This window comes from Oryza glaberrima, chromosome 2 (assembly GCF_000147395.1).
Source record: "Oryza glaberrima chromosome 2, OglaRS2, whole genome shotgun sequence".
In the NCBI taxonomy this organism is placed as follows: Eukaryota; Viridiplantae; Streptophyta; class Magnoliopsida; order Poales; family Poaceae; genus Oryza; species Oryza glaberrima.
The window spans coordinates 28406915-28430887 of NC_068327.1; the positions used below are offsets into that span (position 1 = coordinate 28406915).

Consider the following 23973-nt stretch of genomic DNA (forward strand, 5'->3'; position numbering starts at 1 on the left):
TAAGACCTTAATTTGGCACTCCTATCGGCGGCATGTGTAGCATACTAGCATCTATCCTAGCCTGGTGCATGCACTGTAGCTTAGTATACTACTACTGGTACTACCTCCACCTCCGTCCCAATTCCCAAATTAGATGTTGTTTGATTTTTTGATTCTAACGTTTGGCCTGGTCTTATTTAAAAAACTAGTGCAAATGTAAAAACAGATAAGTTATAATTAAAATACTTTTTGACGATAAAGCAAGTTATAAATAAAATAAATAATAATTTTATAATTTTTTAATTAAATAAGATAAGTGGTTAAATATTTTAGAACGAAAAGTATTTTAGAACGGGATGGAGTAGTATAATACACGCACTGAAAACAAAACGAATATCCACCTACCTTACCACGAGTCGTAAACTATTACGCCAGCAGTAACACATGATACTCTGTGCTCTCTCCAGAATGATTCATGGCAGCATACGAGTAGTAGTATTACCTCAGCTGCAAAGGCTATACGTAGGCTTCGAGATGCTGCTCTGTCTCACATAAACAAAACACTAGCCATGACCATGACACAAGGAGGGCGTATGTGATGCCTTCAGCCTTCACGCATGAGCAAACATCGAGTGGCAATGTGCTATACGCCATACTAGCTAGAGTAGCACTCGATCAGACCGTTAATTTGAACATTGAAGTGGATAGCAAATGAACTGAAAGCAAACACAGGATTACAACAAAGCTGCTGGTTTTAAGCTGAATTGAGTAGCGAGGTCACTTTAACCCGCCTTCCGCAGCTTCCCTGAAACAACACTCGAAAATGCACAGCCCCACAAAGTTTGACAAGGTAAAAAGAAAGAAGATAGCTCTCTCTGTAAAACGATAAAAATGATCCACAGATGAAAGGAGCTCCCTTTGCAAAAGGCTGCGGCTGGTTTTGCTCTCTGGAAGAACATTATACAAGAACCAATCTAATCATGCGTTCTTTGGCTCTAGACCAGCAAAGCACAAAGCTTTCTCTCATCATTTCGTCCATATAGGCATATAGCAGATCACTCATTCACTCTCCACGCTTTCACTTCACTCGCCCACTCCCACTCTCACTCTCTCAATCCATCCAACCAGAAAAACCACCACGCGCGTGCGCCCGCCGCGCACGACGCACGCACGCACGCGCGCGCGCGCGAGACGCGAGACGAGAGAGAGACGATGCCTCCGCTTCGCCGCCGTCTCCTCCTCCTCTGCCTCTACGTGGCCGCGGCGTCCCGCCTCGCGCCGTGCTCCACGGCGGCGGCATTGCCGGACCCGGCGCCGCTCGACCCGGCGCTGGTCTTCCCCTCGGCGACCCCGGCGCAGCCAGGGAGCGCCACGATCCCGGCGTTCCCGGAGCAGTCGGACGCCGCGTCCGGGACGTCGTCGACGTGCCCGCTGACCCCGTCCCCGTCGCTCCTCCCGGCCGTGACGTCCTCCTGCGTCGACGGCGGCGGCGCGCTGACCACGAGGCTGCGCTGCTGCCCGCCGCTGGCCGCGTGGCTGTTTGCGGCCTACGCGCCCGCGGCGCTCGCGCAGAGGCCGGCCAAGTCGGCGGCCGCCGCGGCCGTGGACATGCCCGTGCCGCCCGACGACTCGGAGGCGTGCGCGGGCGCCGCGGACCGCGCGCTGCGGGCGGAGGGGGCGGCGCTGCCTCGCCCGCCGGGCGCCAACGGGACGTGCGACGTGGCGTTCTGCTACTGCGGGGTGAGGCTGAGGAGGCTGACGTGCGGCCCGCCGGCGGCGGAAGGCGGGCAATGGTCTCCGGCGGACGCGGCGGCGAGGAGGCTGGAGAAGGACTGCGCGGAGCCAGGCGTCCCCGGCTGCTCCAAGTGCCTCCGCGCCCTGACCACGGTGAGATCGATCACATACTAGATCACATCTTAGTACTACTATACCACGTACTCCTACTTTGCATTAAAACCTCATGAACATGATAGTCCTAGAAACAATTAAAACATTTAACGCATCTGCTTGAATGCTTGCTTCTGTTCTGTCAGCTATGTTCATTAACTGATCGGTTCAGTTCGACAGTTCAAGTTCAGATTGTCAGCTGCTCGATCGTCAGTTAAAAAGGTTCCTTGCACTGATCTTGCAAATTCATGCAGTCCTGCACAGTGAACAGGCAACGCCGATGTTCTCATCACGTATATATTACTATAAAAATCATATTAGTCACTCACGAGAGTGATAATACTCATTTGAGCCATGACTGCATTGCGCCGTTGCTTCTTAGCAAATGCTCTTCTTGGAGACATGGCGTTTAATGAAAGCCATGGACAGGAGGGGAGCCACTAGCATACAACCAGGGGTACCGTCTCTGTTGCCTGGTTTGGCGTGTGTGTGCCCTAGCTGCTGCTGCCCTGCCAGCATTATTGAAGCGAGTGACCAGGAATGATGAGATCTGGAGTCCGGGCCTGTTGCGTAGGCCCTGGAGAATGATTTGTTCGGAACATGCCTCCATTCCCCTACCCCCTTTGATTGCCATAGCATTTGGGGGCACAATTACAGCATCATCGTCCTTTCCCACATAAGGAGTCTCGTCGCTATTAGAAAGACCGAATCATTTGCTTAATTTGTTAACAAACGAGCCATTTGGCCGCCAACTTGGTTACCGGATAGCGTGCAGAATGTTAGTATAGTAGTGATACTCCACTAGAACTCTACTAGCGTATACTATATCATCTAAAATGGTATAGTAGTGTTACTAGTGTACGTACAAAATTTGTCTTTTTTTTTTGTTTGGGGCAGTGCTCTATATGGATTGGTACTGATAGGTTCTTCCAAAGATCTTAATGCGTCGTAACATGCATGGCACGTAGAAGGCCATGTGTGCCAACAGTAGAAAGCAGAGAGCTCAGGCTCGGGCTGTCACTTGTCATAATTCTGTGTTCATGACTTCAAGAATGTCTGTAGCGTAAGGTAAATTTTACTGTAGTAATTTTTTTTTGTTGTTTTACTTCGTCCGGTTGGTGTCCATTAATTGTGGGTTAACAATACCACGGAACTAGTAAATGCCATTACTGTTCATTCTGTCTGACGCGAGCCTGGTGATGCCGCAGATAAAGGCCGGCTCTGGCGGCGCCGCCGCGGCGGCGGCAGCGGCGGCGAAGAAGAAGCAGCAGCAGGGCGGCGCCGGCGTGACGGGCGAACGAGAGTGCCAGCTGATGGGGATCATGTGGCTGCTGCAGCGGAACGCCACGCGGTACGGCGCGGCGGCCACCGCCGTGATCCAGGCGCTGATGGCCGCCGACGAGGCGTCCGCCGCGGGCGTCGCGGCGGCGGCGGATGGGCCGGCGGCGTGCTCGCTCCCCGTCGACGACATGCCGCTCGCGGCCGAGTACGCGAGGTTCAGCGACGCCGGCGGCCCGCCGGCCGTGTCACGCCTCTACGTGTTGCTGCTGCTTGTCGCGTTGTTCGGTGTTGTTGCCTACGCCCTGTAGCACTTGTGATTGGATTTATTTTTTTGTCAAATGGTCTATCCTGTAGCCCGGTCACTTGGATCTATATAACAGTATCGTCAGAACTTCTGTTCTGTGGCACATTGCAGAATCAGAATCGATCAACAGCACAAAAATCAGTCCGTTTTACTCAGTGTAAACTTTAGCCAATATACTGTCTATTCGAAATCCACAAGTCAGTGTAAACTTTAGCCAATATACTGTCTATTCGAAATCCACAAGAAACAATCTATTTGAATCGAGTTTGAAAGTCTGAAGACACAATGGCTGTCATGATTCAGCAACCAGGTTGCCAGAAAATCCAAATTCGATATATTGCATCCAAAATCGGAGGCCCAACTTGAATGTAGGGCTGCAACCAATCAAATATGACAAAAACAAAAATAATGCCACTGGCAAATATCCAAATCTAAAAAATGTCATCGAGTAGTGCGAAGTTTCACAAAATAACATCGTGCAAGTGACATTTCTTAGAAATACCGTCTTTGCTAGGGTTCCATCAATTCCATCCCGTTTAATGCACAATTCATCCTATAGCACTTAATGGAGGTTTGCTAACGAAACCATACGGATAATGGTATTTCTAAGACAAAGTCACTTGTACGATGACATTTCATGGAACTAGCACATGTCGATTATATTTCTTGCAATTAGAAGTTTGTCAATGATGGGCCTGTTCACTTTATTGCCATTTTTAACCATATCATTTTCTTAAAAAAATTGCCAAAAAAAATGTCTATGTTTAGTTTATTGCTAAATTTGCTAAATACATAAGAAATCATGCCAAAATTATACCAAAATTAGGTAATATTTATTTTAGTTACAATCTGAACAGGCCCGATATTTTTTTGGATTTTCTCAACAAATTTTTGTGGGCCTCTTTGGGTCGCAACCAATCCATCTAGGAATGGGCCTGGATTCCTATGGGCCTAACCGGAACTCGACCACCTTATCCTGGGCCAGCAGGAGCCAGCCCAACTTGCGGAAACTCCATTCCATCGTCTCCGACTCTTCTGCGCTCCCCTCTTGTCCCCTACCCAAACCCCCACCACGTACGGCCTCCGTCCCCTTTTCCGGCGACGGCGACGGCGCTGCACCGCCCGCGCCGCCGGTGAGGGCCTCCACTCCACTCGCCTCCACGAGAGGGGGGAAAGACGACCTCACCTCCGCCGCTGCCGTCCCCGGAAGGCGCGCGCGGTCCGGTGAGGCTCTCGCGTGTCCCCGCTCCACGTTAGGTTCTCGCGCTTCGTCTCTCTCTCTCTCTCTCTCCCGCTGCCTTGCCTCTACCCCGCCTCCCTCCCACTCCCGCTCCTTCGCCGCCGCCTTCCATTGGTAACCCGGAGCGCTCCATTAGTGTTGGGCACCTGCTCGTGCTCTGGTGGTGTTTGATGGTGTTCGTCTCCGCGGTGGATGAACTGAGCGCTGCGGCGAATCGGGAAGGTTCTCTCCTCGCTGGCCGCACCCATGATCGCCTCCTCCTCAGCGCAATCATGGATTAAGGTATGGGCGTATGTCGTTTCTCTTCACATACTATCCCCCTTCCTTATCTGAAATGAGGTCGCTTCACTTCTTCAGGGTCACACCAATCAATTAGCGAGGGTGTTTTCTTTGGATTTTCGCAGAGGGCGCTCTAGAAGGATTCCATTCAGAATGAGGTATTGATTTTGTTAGGTTCCCCTCCCCTTGTGGGCAATTTGTGCTTGTGGCTAGAATAGCGAGTTAGCAACTAGCACTGAACTGTTCCGGTTGCAGGTCTAGCAATGCTCTTGGCTCTAAGCTCTTCCGGTGGTGTTCGCGCGAGAATCACACGTCCGTCAGGAAGCTGTTGGAGGTGGATGGCACGTCAGAGAGATCAAAACTCCTGAACAAAGTATGTGCCCTGCCAGCAACTGGTTGTGTTCACTTGTTAGTGTTAGCCTTCGATTTTGCAGGCATCAGTAATGAGTTTAGTTCTGTATGTTTCATCTGTTCAATCGTTCCACCATTTGGGCTCTACCAAGTGAAAGCTATTTATATTTCCCAAGTCCTCTAATTATTGTTGTGAGTTCAAACTAGTGCATAGTAACCTTGTTTAAATACAATGCGCATATACTTGTACATTAACTTCCTTGATGTTATGACCTTTATAGTTTAAGCCTATGCAATAGCTCTACTTAATGACGTCTGGATTTGATTTGCACGGCTCTCTGCTTGATGCCACTCTTCACTAATAATGTCACACAACTATTCATCTGTACTTGCTGTGAACAGTGAACATTGTCTGGATTATTTATGATTGCAGGTGTCTGTTTTGATGGGTTATAGTAATACACAAGAATTAATTGAGCAAGAAAGAGCCCGCAGAGGATCTGCTACAGAATTGATCAGTGTATGCAAAGAAATTGAGTTCCCAGAAATGTGTGCAAAGTTTCCATGCATAAAAATTGGTGATTCATCACCTATTGAACTATATGCTGCTGCTGCTAGCATGAGTCAGAAAGAAACTGTGCTTTCTGAAAACCTCACGAATTTCATGCGAGAGTCCGGTGGAAATTTTGGGGCAGCTTATGAGTTTTCTGACAAATGCCATCCATTAGATCCAACCCTTACAAACGTCGATCACCTATCAATCAGTGAAGAGAGTTCTCTCACAGCACAGTCTGTTTCTCTTGAACCGGCAGTTGATACCGATGCTTGTCCAGAGTCATTGGCAGTGGCAGATGCTACAGTTTCTGATTCTAGCATCTTGGACAGAAGTATAAGATGTTTGCCCGAAACAACTAGTAGGCAATATCGCCAGCTAGAGGATGGTGGTTTCCATACGGTACTAGCAGCAGATACGCTTCAGTATTTTTTTTTCTTTTGATTTGATAGAATTCTTAGCATGCAATATATTTCTTCTCTGCAGGTACGGAAATTGTTGCAGCATTTTCCCCGGACCTATGCAGATCTACAAAATCCTCAAGGTTCAATAGAAGAGGGGCAGTACATCATGCTGTTTGGAACCGTTGTATCTTCCAGGTAATTGAATAATCAGAAATATGATGTTTTCCACTGTCTTCTTCTTCGGCATTAAACTTGCCATATGTTAATTATGTGGCATCTCCCGAGCTTAGTCTTTCCATAAAAATCTTTTGGCATGTGAAGGATATCATTTCCTTATTTGAATTGATGCCCTCGGATTGTTAGTGGTATTTAATATCAGATCATTCTTGTTGAGTAAAATTCTTAATCTGATAATAAAGAAGAATTGATATGGGATGTGCCATCCTATCACAATGACACTAGGGCCACACTCAACGTTTGGTCATAATAATCCATGAAATTTGTACAGAAGGGCAGTATAGTTTGGAGGAGTGGAATGGGTATTTATATAGTCAATTCTCTTAACCCTGTAAAATTTAAATGAAGACCTACCATTACTACAATTTCTGGAGTTTGTAGGGGAATTAGTCAGAAATGAGTTTATAGAGTAAATTTGAGTCTGCTGGGGGACAAGAAGATTCTGTTAAAATCATGGATCTTTTAAGATGATCTTATTATTATTTCTAAATATTCATGTGACCGATGCCCCTGCTGGGATCATTTGGGGAGTATAAGTTAATATTTCAATTAATCTTGCTCCAGTCCAAGGGAACATATCCTATGTATACAAGCTTATGGCGCACATGCCGTGCACACCAACTAACAAATGTCACCAAAACTTCTGGAAAAAAATGTGCACGTACTTCCAATAGTATTACACCTATATGCAAAGTCTCATCTTCAAATTCAATATATTTTAGCCGTAACATAAAAGACAAAATTCTGACAGATATATACTCTTAAAACTATCAGATTTTTCTTTTCTTTTCGTTATGGCTAGAATATAATGAATTTGAACTTTATACTTTACAGGTATATGAAATACTATTGGAGGTACATGTATATATATTTTTTAGAAAATTTGGTGACATTTGTTAGTTGGTGTGACGGAGTGTGCACCGTAAGCTTGTGTGCATGGGATACGTTCCCTTGCTCCAACTGCTGGCCTTGATCCTATTTGTTGGAGTTGGTGTAGAATTGTCTTTTCACTCTCTTGACTGCTGTGATATGACAGTGCTTGTGTTATAGCATGTTTGTAAAAGTTTCCCCCATTTCTTTGATCTTGCTCATGTGGTGGCATTCAGTATATTGTGGTACAATTTTCAATGCTATTAAAAGGACGTTTTACTGTGGATGTTGTGAACACATAGAAAAGTTATGTTCATGTGTGTGAGCGAAATGGTTAGGTTCAAAATTATTAGTTAAAAATATTCAATTCATAGATTGGCTGATTATTCCCTGCAAAGAAAGACTGATTACTGAAAAACATAATTAAGCACTATGAGTCCAATTGAAATGGTACTCCCTCCAGTCACAAAAGATTGCCATATTGGAATTTTCAAAGTCAGTAAGATGTAACTTTGACCACTTAATTCTTTTGCATAAACCCAAATGTAGTTACATAAATGTATATTATGAAAAATTTTCGTATAACAAACTTGGCTAGGTCATTTTCATACGCCAAAAACCTGTACTCTAAACAATAATTATCGTTTGTTTTCTCAGGGGAGCCAGACTTAAGCACACTTTAGGTTACCTTGAGGTTGTTGTTAGTTGTTCAATAATCGAGAGTGAGTTAAGCTCTTCAGTTAAGAGTTGTAACTCTCAAGCAGAACAAAAGAAGACAATTCATTTGCACCTCAAGAAATTTTTCAGCGGCACACGCTTCTCTTCTCCATCTTTTCTTAAGTGTATATCATCGAAGTACAAAGAGGGGGATCTTGCTTATGTCAGCGGTAAGGTTGGTGAACTAACATACCTTTTCCTGTTACATGCTGCTTGTCAGACCTTTCAATTTGTCTTTATTTGTTGGTGATGCTTCACTACAAAATAATTGTAATCCTAAAATTTGTGTTGGTGCAGCCGCACATTTGCTTTACAGCAACATAAAAGTAGCTCTGCTATACAGATGTTTTCACTTATGCATGTAATGGACTGCACTTTGTAGCCTCACAGCCTATATGTGATTATTAAGCTTAGCTGATTTTGTTTGCACAGATCAAGAAGGCGCTTACTAAAGACCATTATGATTTGAGAGAGTACACTATTGACATGCTTGAAGAAGAGGAACAACAATGCACCCTGCTTGACAGGAAACCATATCCTATATACCCATCAAAAGCAGGATTGAAACCAAGTTTGCTGAGCCTCTCCATCTCAAGGTCAGTGCAAAGCTTGTGTGCTTTTCTAGTTTCTAAATGAAAGCTGAGTCGGTGGGCCCTAAGTGATGTTCCTCTAAGTTCACAGCTATTTTAAAGTGATCATAGTTGAAAGATCCGATTCCCCATTCCTAAAATATGATTCAGCTAAATTGTACCTAAGTAATTTAAATTATGATGATACTTAAGGGATGACTGCAAAGCCCAAAGGATAAAGAGTAAATCACCTTAACTTAATATGAAATGCATGTAGTTCGATATTATTATTTTCCATCTGAATATGTAGGAGTAATAATAGTTTACAATTGTGCACAGGGCCTTGAAGATGCTGACGCCAGACATTGACCCTATGCCTCATGAAGTTCTTGTTGAATTCAACTTGCCCAATCTCTTTGATGTGAGCAAACCATCTAATTATAGTTCCCTTACTAAATGCTACTCATACAAGTGGAACCTAGAGATGGATGGACTGTCGGATTTTTTCTTCTTGCTATTGGATATCTGTGTGGTAATCACACGTGTGTGCTAATATATTAAAATCACTGGATATACGTGCCAACATGTTCATGTACTCTTTGTTGACTATTACAAGATATAGCTTCATTCTATCTGTTTGAATTTCTGTTATATGATGTCATCATCATGTGATCTGTATGCCCTCCTAAATGCTGTCCTCAATATTCGTTTTGGTTGTTAGGCTTACATGGGAATCCACAAGCCTAAGAATCGAGATGAAGCCGATTTTGCTCGGAGAAGGCTTATTTTCGATGATTTCTTTTATCTTCAGGTATTACCATATATTTCTTTCTTGATATAACAGTAGAAGTAGCACAGTCATATGAGTCAGTAACAGTATATATCACCACCCCTCTCCCTTCAGATGGTCTTCCTTTTCAGTGCTGTGTATTAATTTTGTTGTGTGTGGGTGTGTGGGTGTGTGTGTGTGGGGGGGGGGGGGGGGGGGGTGAATGGATGGGCGGGCACTCGCATGTGTGGCAGTGGGGTGGGGGTTTCAGCATTTTTAGCAATCTTCAAAGTACAACTCCAACGGTGATGGCATCTATACAGGAGTGCATTTCCTGGGTATTATTTTTGTTATCATTTATATGCTTGTCAGCAAGCAATATTTTTGTTTTGCTTAAACATGGATATCGATTTGCGCAAATGTCATGTCCTTCAAGTTCATATTATCGCATCTTGTTTTTAAGTGTGCAATTAAGCATATGCAATGATGGAAACATTTATCATCGTTTTTCAGTTGGGAAGACTGTTTCAAATGCTTGAAGCTGTTGGTACACGGGTTGAGAAGGAAGAGTTGTTATTGAAGTGCAAAAATCATGAGCTAAATGCTGTTGGTGCTGACGAGTGGTCTCCTCTTGCAAGGAAATTGTTAAAAGTTCTTCCTTATTTGCTTACTCCTAGTCAATTGAATGCTGTTAAAGAGATTATATGGGATCTCAGAAGACCAGTTCCTATGAACAGACTCTTACAAGTAACTATTAATTGCACATTTCTTGGTTCATTAACTTTCTTGCTCTTGTTTCTGGAGTCTGGACTTGTTTACCGGTCAGTTGCTTGATGCTCCTCTGTAATCAACTCTAGTATATCTTGGCTCTCATATCACTGGTCTACTATTGCGTTGTTTTATTTTGGCCAGTTTATTTCAAATGTTTCGATCTTAAGCAAAAATATTTGAACCAAACTATTTTCTACCATTCTTAAGCACCAAGTTCGTGGACAAGAAACTTGCAATTGACTGGATGTAGCATTCCATTTTTCTTGGGGAAATGGAACATGGGGGTATACCTCATATGGGGGAAGAAAATCTTAAGTACCAAGTTACAGGTTCTGGCTGTGGTATTACATAGTGAATTAATGATTCTGTTTTCCTTTTTATATATAATTGGTGTTCTTCAAATAACAACTATTGGGGCTTATATGCATCTTGCTGAAGACTTGAAAGCCTTCTTTCTTTGACAGGGTGATGTTGGTTGTGGTAAAACCGTAGTTGCTTTCCTTGCATGCATGGAGGTCATTAGCTCAGGATTTCAGGTATCTATACTACAAACCAACATCCTTGCCTTATGTACTGTATATAAAAGGATTTTATCAACTAAAAGGACAGCTTACTGAAGCAAACTAGATGCTTAATCCAAATAGGATATACACGAAAAATGATTATCGTCCTCCTAGTGGTACTCTTCAGTTCTTCATTAATGAGATGTTAGTCTAACATATACCTTGTAAAATTATTTCTAGGCTGCTTTCATGGTTCCAACGGAGGTTCTTGCCCTCCAGCATTATGAACATCTAACTTCATTGCTGGAGAAGTTTGATGGAGATGAATGCAAACCAAACATTGCTTTACTAACTGGTTCAACTTCCGCGAGGGAATCAAGGATTATTCGAAATGCAAGCATTCTTTCTAGACTCTCAAGTTCCCATACGCATAGATTCATATATTTATGTGTTATTGTTATTCTATGGCAGGGTCTCAAGACAGGAGAAATAGCAATGGTCATTGGAACACACAGCTTAATTGGTGATAAAACCGAATTCTCAGCTTTGCGCATCTCTGTTATAGATGAGCAGCAGCGCTTTGGTGTTGTTCAAAGAGGAAGGTTTAATAGTAAGGTAATTTGCTGAGCATTTGCTATTTACATTGAATAAAAACCATACACGTCCTTTTTGACTGTTACTTTTTTTGCGGGGGCTTTTTGACTGTTACTTTGCTCCTGCATTGTCACTCATTCTGTAAACCTTGTTGTTGAATAAAATCACACACATCCTTCGTTTACTTACTTTGCTCCAGGATTGTCACCCATTCTGTAAACTTTGTTGGCAAACTTAGAAAGAAAATTGCTAATTACTACTCCTTCCATCCTAAAACATAGCAGCTTTTAGCGTTCAAAATTTGTCCCAAAACATAGCAACTTCTCCATGTACTTCATCATCTGAACCAATCACAACCATCTCTCATTTAATTTCTCCACCTACTTCCTCATCAAAACCAATCCTAACCATCTCTCATTTAATTTCACCTCTCTCCTTAATCTCCACGAAAAACTCTAGAAGTGCTTATATTTTGGGGCTTAGGGAGTAAGAAGTATGCCTCTGGATTTCCATGTTCGTGTATCTTATTTTGTGGTAAGATGGGCCAGAGCGTTCCTACTGACTTTTTTCTTCTTTCTGTTCTTACAAACTAGCATATCACTGCAGAAAATGACCCATCATTACAATTTGCTATTCTTGCTGTTATTACAATAGCTAGCATATCATTGCAGAAAATGATGGTAATAACGGGTTAATGATAATTTTATTTAATAAAAATCCCAATTCAACGGGTAATATGCTAGTAACTATATAAAATGCTATGGTGAAAGCCTTCAAGGAGTGTGCTGTAGTTCTCAAGGCTGCCTAATTGTCCAAAACAAAAGATAATGTATCTGGTACTTACACTTGAGTATTTGATATCCAAACCTCGTTGCATAATTCATGTCTTTCTTATTTTGGTTTCAAATTTAACATAGTTAACATTTGTTTGTTAATACAAATTACTGCCATTCATTACAGCTATATACCCCTTCCATGAAATCGAGTGATGATGATACAATCTCAGACGAGAATTCTGCTTCTGAAATATTTATGGCTCCCCATGTTCTTGCTATGTCCGCTACTCCAATCCCAAGAACGTTGGCTCTTGCTCTGTATGGGGACATGTCCCTTACACAGGTATTTTACAGGCTTATGGCATATAAGGCTTCGTTCGTTTCTTCTGTTTGGTAGTTGATTTTCTGCACACGCCAAACGAGAAAGCTCATTAGTACATGATTAATTAAGTTTTAACTATTATAAACTTGAAAAATGGTTTTCTTTGATTTTTTAAACAACTACTATATAGAAAACTTTTATAAAAACACAGCATTTAATAGTTTAAAAAACATGCTAACAGAAAACGAGGAAGTTGAAGTTTTGAGTTGAGGAAAAGAACATAGCCTAAATTGAGTATTCCAAATACTTACTCATTGGAAGTAAAATGTCATATCGCGTACTATGTGGGGCACAGGGTGAAAACTACATACATCGAGGGACTAATTCTAGGCTAGCACAATTATATCTTTAACAACTAGTAGTCCACCCTGTTGTTTTCCAGGATCCGCTACTTTATGACTTCACATATTGGATAGGATATAGTGCAAAAATGTTCTTGCATTTTTCATTTTTCATGTTCCAGGACCTGTTACTTTAACAACTAGTAGGGTCTTTCATTTTTCACAGCTATTTCAAATCTTTACAATTGTGATCCACGTTTCTTATAGATCACGGACTTGCCTCCAGGAAGACAACCTATAGAAACTCTTGCTCTTGAAGGAAATGATGCTGGTTTTGAATCTGTCTTCCAGGTGATGACATGACTTCATTCAATATTTTTTCTTTTTGTTTCAGATCTTTGTTGTTTTCCTTTTCTGTCCCAATCTGCACTTGGATATGGTTGGGATCAATTTGCTTATCATTTTTAAATACTTATGGCTTGAAGATGATGAGTGATGAACTGGTTGATGGAGGCAAGGTCTACCTCGTATATCCTATCATAGAAGAATCAGAGCAGCTACCACAACTTCATGCAGCAAAAGCCGAGTTTGATTCCATAAAGCAAAAATTTGAAGGTTATCCCTGTGGGCTGTTGCACGGTCGCATGAGGAGCGATGAGAAGGATGGAGCCCTCAGCAGTTTTAGATCCGGGGAAACACGTATTCTCCTCTCAACACAAGTGATTGAGATTGGAGTCGATGTTCCTGATGCTTCCATGATGGTTGTCATGAATGCTGAGAGATTTGGAATGTCTCAGCTGCACCAGTTAAGGGGTCGGGTAGGGCGTGGCGAAAGGAAATCCAGATGTGTGTTCCTATGCTCCACTCCTAGCGCGCTGCCAAGGTTGAAGGTGCTTGAGAAGTCATCCGATGGATTCTACTTGGCTAACGCCGACCTGCTACTGCGTGGCCCTGGTGATCTACTCGGCAAGAAACAGTCAGGGCATCTTCCAGAGTTTCCAATAGCTAGACTGGAGATTGATGGCAGTATTCTACAAGAAGCTCATCTTGCTGCACTTGTAAGTTCATTTGCTAAACCCCAATTCGTGTTGCTATTAATGATCAGACAACTCTTCTATCACTGTAGTATATAACTTATTTGTTCATGTTTTTAAAAGTAGCTTTTTTGTGGCAGAACGTTTTGGGAACAAGCAACGACCTTGCACAATTTCCAGGACTAAAAGTTGAGCTCAGCATGAGACAACCGCTGTGCATTCTTGGAGATTGACCTGTGATCTTTACTGAGCAGACAGTGCAGTGAGAGTGTGACACTGAACAGCGTTGTAGTGCTCATTGGGCAAAGCTTTTGCATTCTGGCTTGTGCGGTGCAGGTGAACAATCCTTTTTCAGATGCTGGCAAGATTGCAAGTTACTACTAGTAGTATTTTATCAAACACTTTTTTTAGCAATACCTGACCAGTGATAGATGAAAAAAAAATCAGTAACATAATTTCATTATCATCCCAAAAATGCTTTCGCCAATTTGAATGATTTCCTTATTTATCATGGCACAGTTTAAACTGCACAAACACACTAGCACTACTCCTACGTTTTTACTGTACAAGCTTCCCGCCATGACGGTACTGGCATGTTTGATGTGACGTGACGCTCGATAAACTCGGTAGTCGCCGCACGAGACTTCCACGTGCGGTCTCGCACACGCTCCTCTCGCTCTTCCAGCGCACCACGCTAGCCAAGGCGTGCCATGTGGATCTTTTTCCACGTGTCGTATTTTCATTGGACTGGTGACTCAATTCGTGACGTTCCTGCCACGGTCTTCTTCTCACCTTTTTCACATGAGCCCTCAATTTTTTCTACATATTCACCAAGAATCCAAAGCACCTTCAGCAGCAACGCACAACTCGAAATCAGAAAAAACCTTTCAGGGTCATAATCGAAAAAACTCCGAACGCAAGAAAAACAATCACAAAAATTGCAAATATAGCACACGCCCTTCTCCTCCTCCTCCCCGTCGAGATCGTTCTCCCCCTCCCCTCCTTCGCTGCTCTCTCCTCTCCCCTTCCACCGTGTGTGCTGCATCCGCCACACTAGTCCCAGATCTCCAAACCCTAACCCCCCCACCCCGCATGCCATTCTACTAGCCGCCGCTCGTCATGGCGCCGCCCCGCACATCGGGTCTCCTCCTCCTCCTCGCCGCGGTCGTCGCGGCCGCCGCCGTCGTCCTCGTCCCGCCGGCGGAGGCGGCGGTGGCGAGCATCGACCTGGGGTCGGAGTGGCTCAAGGTGGCCGCCGTGCACCTCGCCCCCGGACGCGTCCCGATCGCGGTGGCCATCAACGAGATGTCGAAGCGCAAGTCCCCGGCGCTCGCCGCGCTCGCCGACGGCAACCGGCTCGCCGGCGAGGAGGCGTCCGGCATCACCGCGCGCCACCCGTCCAAGGTGTTCGCCCGCGCGCGGGACCTCCTCGCGAAGCCCTTCCCCTACGTGCGGTCCGTCGCGGAGGCGCTCTTCCTCCCCTACGACCTCGTCCCCGACGCGCGCGGCGCCGCCGCGGTCCGCGCGGACGACGGGCAGGTCTACACCGTCGAGGAGATCGTCGCGATGGTGCTCCACTACGCCGCTGGGCTCGCGGATGCGCACGTCGGCGCTCCTGTGCGTGACGCCGTCGTCGCCGTTCCGCCCTACTTTGGGCAGGCCGAACGCCGGGCCTTGACGCAGGCGGCGCAGCTTGCCGGAGTTAACGTCCTCGCGCTCATCAATGAGCACGCCGGGGCAGCGTTGCAGTACGGGATCGACAAGGATTTCTCGAACGAGTCGAGGCATGTTATCTTCTATGACATGGGCGCAGGTAGTACCTACGCCGCGCTGGTGTACTACTCAGCTTACAAGGCCAAGGAGTTTGGGAAGACGGTATCGGTGAACCAGTTCCAGGTACAATTCGATCTTGCCCAAGGTCTTTTAGTTGTTCAATTTTGTCCCTCGTATGCTTACTCAAAAGTCCACTGAAAACCCCTTTTTTTACATCATCTTTCACATGCCTAAGCGATGGAAGATCTGACAAATATATGAAAAATTGAGCTTGCTAAATGCCTACATTACAGAGATACAGAATGCCAGAATCTATTACTAATTTCTTCAGCTAATTATCTACAGGTTAAGGATGTTAGATGGGACTCCAAACTTGGAGGCCTTGAAATGGAAATGCGCCTGGTAAACTATTTTGCTGATCAATTTAATAAACAACTCGGTAATGGAGTTGATATCCGCCAGTCTCCCAAGGCGATGGCTAAGTTGAAGAAGCAAGTTAAGCGTACCAAAGAAATTCTGAGTGCAAATACTGCTGCTCCAATTTCAGTTGAATCACTATATAATGATCTCGATTTCAGGTGCGTCCTCACCACTTGCATAATCTTCACACATGTAATATGGACCGATATTTATAAATTCATAAATGGAAATTTACTTAACATTTTTGGATTCTCTGTTCAAGCCTTCAAGATAACGCTCTCGAGTTTAATTGGTTATGAACAATTGAAACTTTGTTGAAAATTAGAGATGCTTGTCAGCCTGGCAAATTCTTGCATAGCAACTTACTATGCTGGAGTAGCATGCATGCTAGGTGGCAGGTGCTTTGTCTCTTATCTGCTAAAATGACCTGACCGGTGTTTCAATTAAATCAATCACCTTGTTATCTTTGAATTACATGAATGCAATTCCATTAGAACAAATTCGTTAAGAGCTACAAAGGTTGTTTACTGTGGCCTGAAGTGTAGCTACTCCATTGATGTTCTGCATTGGCCTTTGTTGCATATCCATTGATTGTACGGAACGTCGGAACCTGGAAGATAGTGAAACACACTGGCTTCTTAATCTATACAGTAGTTGCCAATATTAATACTTTGCATATCCATTGATTGAACGGAACATCGGAACCTGGAAGATAGTGAAACACACTGGCTTCTTAATCTATACAGTAGGTACCAATATTAATACTTTGCATATCCATTGATTGCACGGAACATCGGAACCTGGAAGATAGTGAAACACACTGGCTTCTTAATCTATACAGTAGTTGCCAATATTAATACTTTGCAAGCATAGTCGACCCTTCTTCCTTACTGTATTGTTCTATAATGGTTGATGTTCTGCCTTCCTTTCATCTTTTCTTGATTTCTTTCTGTACAAAGTAAACTTTTTCTAGTTTTAAATCATGATCAGGAGTCAGGACAATTTTCTAGGTTCTACTTGTTGAATTAATGGTCGCTTCTTGTTACAGGAGTACCATTACACGTGAAAAATTTGAAGAACTTTGTGAAGATTTATGGGAGCAGGCTCTAACTCCAGTTAAAGAAGTGCTTGCACATTCTGGAATGAAGATTGATGATATCTATGCTGTAGAATTAATAGGAGGAGCTACTCGAGTACCAAAATTGCAGGTGATTAAACTGAACTCGTTTTTATGTTTGACCTTGTATTGTGGGGCTCTAATGGCATTCAGGCACATGACTGCCATGTTTTTATTTCTCTCTTGTCACTTGATTCTCATCATAAGTTTAATACAATCCATTACTTTTAGTTAACATCTTAAAAATTTGCTATCATATCTCAAAGGCATTTGTTAACCACTGTAACCTACTATGCAGATGACTTAACTGTACTTCTGAAACAGTTGTGCTTCCATCATTCACCTTGTTATTTTTGTAATAAAATTCCATTCTCCTGGTACAGGCTAAGCTGCAGGAATTCCTGGGAAGAAGTGACCTGGATAAGCATCTTGATGCAGATGAAGCAATTGTTCTGGGTGCCTCACTGCATGCAGCTAACTTAAGTGATGGAATTAAGTTGAACCGTAAGTTAGGGATGATTGATGGTTCTACTTATGGTTTTGTGTTTGAAATAAATGGCCCAGATTATGTCAAAGATGAAAGCACTGATCAATTACTGGTGCCAAGGATGAAAAAATTGGGAATTAAGGTTATAATGCACCTTTCTTGTTTCCTTTTGATTATATGCAAAAAAAAAAAGTTTTTTTTTAAAAAATAATCTAGCTTGCAATTGTTTTGTTGTCTACAGATGTTCAGGTCCATTAGACATACTAAAGACTTCGATGTTTCTATCAGCTATGAAAAAGCTTCTGAACTGCCTCCAGGTGTTACATCACACAAATTTGTGGAGTATTCTGTATCAGGCCTGACAGATGCAAGCGAAAAGTAAGCATGCATAATGCATATCATCTTATGTACTTTTTTTGTGTCATGGTACTGCTTATAACAAGCTGAACATAGAGTACCTTTATTTCAACTGCTATTTTTTTGGGGGCGGAACATTCCATCTTCGAGGCTGCAGTACATATGTTTATTCTATTTCTAAATAATATCTCAACACCATTGCCATTGGCAATTTGTATGTGTTTAATTTCACTGCATGAATTTAACCATGTGGTTATTTCAAACAGGTACAGTAGCCGCAATTTATCTGCACCCATCAAGGCAAATCTACATTTTTCTTTGAGTAGGAGCGGAATTATTTCTCTTGATAGGGCAGAAGCAGTGATTGAGATAACTGAATGGGTTGAAGTTCCAAAGAAGAATTTAACTCTAGAGAGTAATTCCACCAGTCAGACTTTGTCTTCGGAAGGAGGAGCAGCTAATGACACATCTGACAGTAAGGAGAATGTGAGTTCTGATGGGGATGCAAATAAGTCCAGTGCTCCAATAGATGAGAGTAATGTACAAGATATTGTTACAGAGAAGGTGCTCAAGAAAAGAACATTCAGGGTCCCGTTAAAGGTAAAGATAGAAGGTCATAAATCTGGTGTTAATATTGACAGAACATGACTTAATAAATATATTGTCCAATGGCAGGTTGTGGAAAAGATGGCTGGTGCTGGATCAATTCTTTCGAAGGAGTTGTATTCTGAAGCAAAAACTAGGTTAGAGGCGCTCGATAAGAAGGATGCTGAAAGGAGGAGAACTGCTGAACTGAAAAATAACCTGGAGTCTTACATATACTCTATGAAGGAGAAGGTACCTTCTGTTCTCTTCTACCTTCAGTGTTAATAGCATAAAACATGTTACTGCCATTCACATGACCCCTCTTGTTTCTTGATATATCTGAAATCTTTGAGGGTATTATATTCCTCAGAACTTCAGCTTTGCACTGATAATAGGAACTCCATTGTCTACATAAATCTAGAAAACACAGAAAAGTTTCGTAACGTTTAGCACAGTTATTATTTACTAGGTGCTATACTTATGTTTGTTGACTACTTGTTTTCTGTTATTTGGCACATCACAGCTGGAAGAGAACACAGAAATTTTGACCGTCTCAACTGAACAGGAGAGGGAATCTTTTGCAGAGAAACTTAATGAGGTCTGTTCAATAATAATCTTCTGGTGGGTTTCATTTGTCTGTTGAATCCTCATGCTGAGATTGTTTAACTGCAGGTACAAGATTGGTTGTATATGGATGGTGAAGATGCTCAAGCAAATGAATTCAAGGAACGCCTTGACCAACTTAAGGCCATCGGTGACCCAATTCTTTTCAGGTAACTTGCTCTGTATCCACTTAGGTTCATATAGGTCATTGACTGACATTGATTTTTTTTTCTTTATTGCCCAGATTGAGTGAGCTAAAAGCCCGACCAGCGGCTTGTGAAAATGCTAGATTGTATCTTGCTGAGTTGCAAAAGGTATCTATACAGAAGACCAAACAATGTTTTTGTTGCTGCTCAACTTCATGATTGTTGTGCTACTCTATTCTCATCTGTAACACTTTCTGGTCTTGCAGATTGTTAAGAACTGGGACTCGAACAAACCGTGGCTTCCAAAAAAGAGGGTAGATGAGGTAAACCAGTGAGCTTAATGAAGTTCGATAAATTCATTCTGGTTATGATGTGATTCTCATTTTATTGGTTGTGATGCTATCTGGGTCTAGGTTGTAAGTGAAGCAGAGAAAGTAAAAACTTGGTTGGAGGAGAAGGAAGCCATACAGAAAAGGTATGCTGAGTCTAGAGCCAACACAATTTCGCGAGTTCTACATTTAAATGTGTATATGTGTTAACTCCCATTTATCATATTGCAGCACCCCTGTCTACAGTCCACCTGCTTTCACATCTGAAGAAGTCTACGAAAAAGTTCTGGACCTACAAGATAAGGTTAGGAAGTTCATATTAAGATTCTAGAATAATATGCACATGTTTCACCGCTGTCAAAACATTGGGGATTCATCTTTGTCTGCAGGTTTCTAGTGTCAATAGGATACCTAAACCAAAACCCAAGATAGAAAAGAAACCTCCCAAGGAAGAAGAGTCTGCTAACAAAGAGAAAACTGACTCTTCGGAATCTGAATCCAAAGAAGCTGAATCCACGGAAACATCGTCGGAATCAGCTGCCCCTGAAGAGAGTCAGTCTGAACCACAAAAGACTGACGATTTAGAACCTGAAGCTCATGATGAGTTGTGATTATTAGCATGAACCTTGGCACCCCGTAGGATTTGTTGGGATGATACTGATACTCCAAGAAGGCACTTTGTCAGAGGCAAAATTTTGGTTGCTCAAATTTTCTCATTTTTGTTTGACGGCCAAAAGATGAGGTGTAGGATTTCCGTATGGACTAGATGCTATAGGACCAGCAGAAAGGTGATCCATAGCTTCTAATCGCTGTATAGCAGTATTATGGTCTCTATGGCATGCTGTCAAAGTTAATGCCTCAAAGGCTTCGACTTCACGACTTTGTAGTTGCATTGTTTGTATCGAACTAATTTGTTTTGATATTGCTGAGCTATAGAAATTTTACATCGATTAGCAGTCTTATCATTTCTGTTGTTTTTGAGAGCTTCCAGTTGAATGTGTGCTGGTTTGCGTCATGTCTATCATTATATATTGTGTTTAAATACGTGACACCGGTGAATTTAGTTATTTTTTGGCATGCAATTTTTACAACAATTGTAAAAATAATATCTAATCTATTCTATTATATGGTATAAGTACTTATAAAGAAAAATCCACCCATATGATTTTCACGTTTCCAAACTAAATACCTTGAAAGGTACTATTGAATTTGAAAGTATTAAAAATCTAACCAAATAAAGTCAACAGCGGTCATATATTTGAATACAGAGAGTATACCTCAGAAAAGAAAATCATTCTCCCTCCGAAAAAAGAAGGCAATGCTGCTGGTTGTGTTAAAAAAAAAAAACATTCTCCTCCAGAATAAAAAAGGCAATGATGTATTAGCATTTTATACTGGTTGTGTCAAAGTACGCTGTGTACAAACTCGGCTACATCATGTGGTCATCAGGAGGGTTCTAACTTCTAAACTATCAGGTCAGCAGGTCGTGCAGTGACTCGGGACTCGGGAGCGCCAACATACACAGGACACGGTCATGCATAATCGTTGCTTCCTCTTACTCATGATAAATTCATCTAAAAAAGAAGCATCTCAAGTAGTATCAAACTCCACGATGCGAGAAGTAGGTGCAAAGAATCACCGTCTCTTCTTTCACCTTAACTTCTTTCCTGTTGAGGTAGCGCAGTTGTTAGTTTCTCAACCAGAAATCGGCAAAAATAAATGCAGAAACAGATTATAAAAAGCAAACCATGGTGGGAAGATGTGAATAATGTTTCCTGCTAGAAGATCCACGTTGTCACATATCTTGGGACTGAAGATGATGGTCCTTTTCACGCTGCTATTATCCATGTCACGATCTGTTGACACTTCCCCTGTTGTGGCCAACTGAAACACAAGTACCATGGAAACATCAGTAGCACAAAATGCTGGTAATGCAGGATTTGAGTGCTTCACAATTGGTCAAAATGAACAAAAACCAAACAGTTCTTTTTGAGAGATGAACCACATACATTGCTCTTCTCCATGAACAAGCAGCGGCAGATTGTTAGCTTTCCTTCCAGAGACCTTGACAAAATCTGAACTGTAACCCCCTTTGGATCGCCTGGAAATACAACGAGTAGCTACTTCAGCAATGTGTATATGCACTAGTGAAGCTTATTTATGAACATGTACGTGGTAGTACAGAGCTACAGATGATTAAGGCGCACCTAAATAATCTTGCTCTCTGTTATACTGTCTTAGGAACTCAGCATGCCTATCTTTCTCCATCTGCAGAATTTGTTGCATCCTTCCATAATAACCAGATCTGCCACAGAGATACATAAAACAAATAAATGTGAACAACCAGAGATATTTAAGTGATCATTCGGAAGATAATTATCAGGACTGTTATACCCATATGATCTCACGGGCAGTGTAAAACAGTCCATGCTTGTTGCATTAAATACTTGTTGAAATATGTCAGCCATAGTTTGCCCCTTGACATCTTTGTTGATCAAAGCCAGGTTGTTTTGAGCATCGTCCTATTGCAGGATAAACATATCATTTTGAAGATCATAATAGAGTAAGTATTTATATCATTGGTTATGTTAACAACCTACTTCCTCCTCGCTAGATGTTTCACCAATTACATGCTCCAAGGGATTCTCGGTCTCAAGATTCCTCTGACCTAGAAGTGCAAGTGTTCTCTTCACAGAAGTAGGGACCTTTGGCTTTTCTTCCTTAGGTCTGGTGTGTTGATGCAACTGCGTTGAGATAATATTTAGAGACAAGCTAATCGTTGTCTAAGAACTCCAAATAACAAAATAGCGCAACAAAACACTAACCAAAAATGGTGTCCCAGCAGAGGAGGCACTTCTATCCTGTAAACTGTCAAGAAGTTCAGAAATTGAAACATTTGCTTTCTTGGTTGAACAAGCAAACTCTGAGGGCAAATCTTCAGTTTCCTCCTTGATATTTTCCAACTGCTCAGCCATCATGGCTTCAGGAGCTCTGTTTGTTGGCATTACTGATGAAACTTCTTGCTCCCCAATGTATGGGTTTTCAGTCTTCACATTCAGTGAAACAGAACTGGATCCACGTATTGAGAATTTGAGCCTGTGTTCACCTTTTCTCCCTGTATCAATGAAGAAACGATAAACAACTCACAGTGTAAAAAAACAGAAATTGTTATGTACGAAAGCTCCTAAAACCGAATTCCTCCTTTATCCGTAAGGCAAACAAGAATATACATATCTATGCAGTAGATAAATAGGATTTATGGCAACGTACTTTTGCCTGTTCCATCAGATAGGAATGATATACTAGGAGGAACTTTGTGCACATAGGCTAGCTCATCGGCTTCTTCCAGAACTTCATCCCAGATGGTTGATTCATCTGGCACCACCATTTTGTTTTCCTTCTCTCTTTCTTTTGAAGCAGCACAAGCTAATGACAGTCTTGTTGGTGCAAGAACATCCTGTTAATATATAAAGGCACATGTTCAGCAAGCACTCATATGCCACTGCTACAAGTGGAAATACACTATTAATAGTTAAAACAAACTTTTGTTAATAGATGCCAAATACATTTGTTAGAAAAAAGACCAAAAATAAAACAAACTTCTTGTTGTACATCTTATAAAGTGGTCTGGTGCCAAGAGAAAAAAAAAGAAATTTGGAATCTCTCTAATTTCATTGAAGACATAAGTGCATGTCCTGCCAACCTGAAGTGGTGTTAATGAAATTTGCGGGCGAAAAAAAAAGGTACAACAGCATAACATATCACATTTCACATGCTGTAGCAACATCAGCAGATGCAGCACCTCATCAGATATTGCATCCTCAGCAGAATCAGACACATGATCAGAGTGTTGCTCGGATTGAGGACCAGCGCGCTGATCATCACGGAAGCTCTCCATACCAACGCTAGAACCGGTCCATGGGCGGGTCTAACATGGGAAACTTTTTGGGAACAAACAAACTGTTATCAGTATCAAGGTTAAGGCAAATTTCCAGAACAGAAGCTAGGGTTAACGCAAATTCGATAAAGAAAAAAGTGCGTGGGTAGAGAGAGATATGGGAAAGAGGATGTGCGCAACGGATGCGGCGGAAGCAGCGGGACGAACGAGGGGAGCCCCTGCTCGCTCGCGGGATGGATGGGGATCGGCGCAGGCGGCGGTGGCGGAGGATGTGCTCACCAGGGATGGATGCGGCGGAAGCAGCAGGACGAACGACGGCGCCCCTGCTCGCTAGCGGAATGGATGGGGATCGGCGGCGGCCGGGCGGCGCCGGGCAAACGACGATGAGGGACGAGGGTCCGAAAGGGAAATTTAACTATTTACCCCTCCTACGGGCAAACGGCGGCCAAGCGTCTCTTCATGTTTTTCAGTAAAAAG

General features: G+C 42.7%; 4 protein-coding genes across 5 annotated transcripts; 3 read left to right on the plus strand and 1 right to left on the minus strand.

Annotated features, from left to right (window-relative positions):
• Positions 1-616: 616 nt before the first annotated feature.
• LOC127761608 (uncharacterized GPI-anchored protein At4g28100-like) lies at positions 617-4257 on the plus strand. The gene is made up of 2 exons (XM_052285918.1): positions 617-1866; positions 3075-4257. The coding sequence occupies exons 1-2, from the start codon at positions 1192-1194 to the stop codon at positions 3453-3455; spliced, it is 1056 nt and encodes a 351-aa protein (XP_052141878.1). The 5' UTR covers positions 617-1191; the 3' UTR covers positions 3456-4257.
• A 220-nt stretch (positions 4258-4477) lies between these two features.
• LOC127764041 (ATP-dependent DNA helicase homolog RECG, chloroplastic) lies at positions 4478-14247 on the plus strand. The gene is made up of 17 exons (XM_052288852.1): positions 4478-4973; positions 5049-5128; positions 5226-5343; positions 5755-6276; positions 6361-6473; positions 8043-8277; positions 8535-8698; positions 9011-9092; positions 9393-9482; positions 9954-10187; positions 10676-10747; positions 10955-11107; positions 11186-11329; positions 12269-12427; positions 13015-13098; positions 13233-13805; positions 13922-14247. The coding sequence occupies exons 1-17, from the start codon at positions 4938-4940 to the stop codon at positions 14012-14014; spliced, it is 2952 nt and encodes a 983-aa protein (XP_052144812.1). The 5' UTR covers positions 4478-4937; the 3' UTR covers positions 14015-14247.
• A 499-nt stretch (positions 14248-14746) lies between these two features.
• On the plus strand, positions 14747-20563 carry LOC127764042 (heat shock 70 kDa protein 17). Its single transcript, XM_052288853.1, has 14 exons — positions 14747-15677; positions 15900-16132; positions 17023-17182; positions 17475-17720; positions 17820-17956; positions 18202-18535; positions 18611-18772; positions 19044-19118; positions 19193-19293; positions 19368-19437; positions 19536-19592; positions 19683-19744; positions 19830-19902; positions 19988-20563. The coding sequence occupies exons 1-14, from the start codon at positions 14901-14903 to the stop codon at positions 20207-20209; spliced, it is 2709 nt and encodes a 902-aa protein (XP_052144813.1). The 5' UTR covers positions 14747-14900; the 3' UTR covers positions 20210-20563.
• Positions 20564-20680: 117 nt separating this feature from the next.
• LOC127764043 (uncharacterized) lies at positions 20681-23960 on the minus strand. 2 transcript variants are annotated; one of them, XM_052288855.1, is made up of 10 exons: positions 23776-23960; positions 23401-23539; positions 22869-23055; positions 22424-22713; positions 22195-22342; positions 21993-22083; positions 21806-21903; positions 21608-21699; positions 21346-21482; positions 20681-21265 (listed from the first exon to the last, which is right to left on the minus strand). In XM_052288855.1, exons 2-10 carry the CDS (start codon positions 23494-23496, stop codon positions 21199-21201), a joined length of 1206 nt encoding a protein of 401 aa, XP_052144815.1. In that variant the 5' UTR covers positions 23497-23539; positions 23776-23960; the 3' UTR covers positions 20681-21198. The 2 variants fall into 2 exon arrangements, with proteins under 2 accessions (XP_052144815.1, XP_052144814.1); XM_052288854.1 differs by having other exon boundaries at positions 21993-22120; positions 22199-22342; positions 23776-23958.
• Positions 23961-23973: the final 13 nt, after the last annotated feature.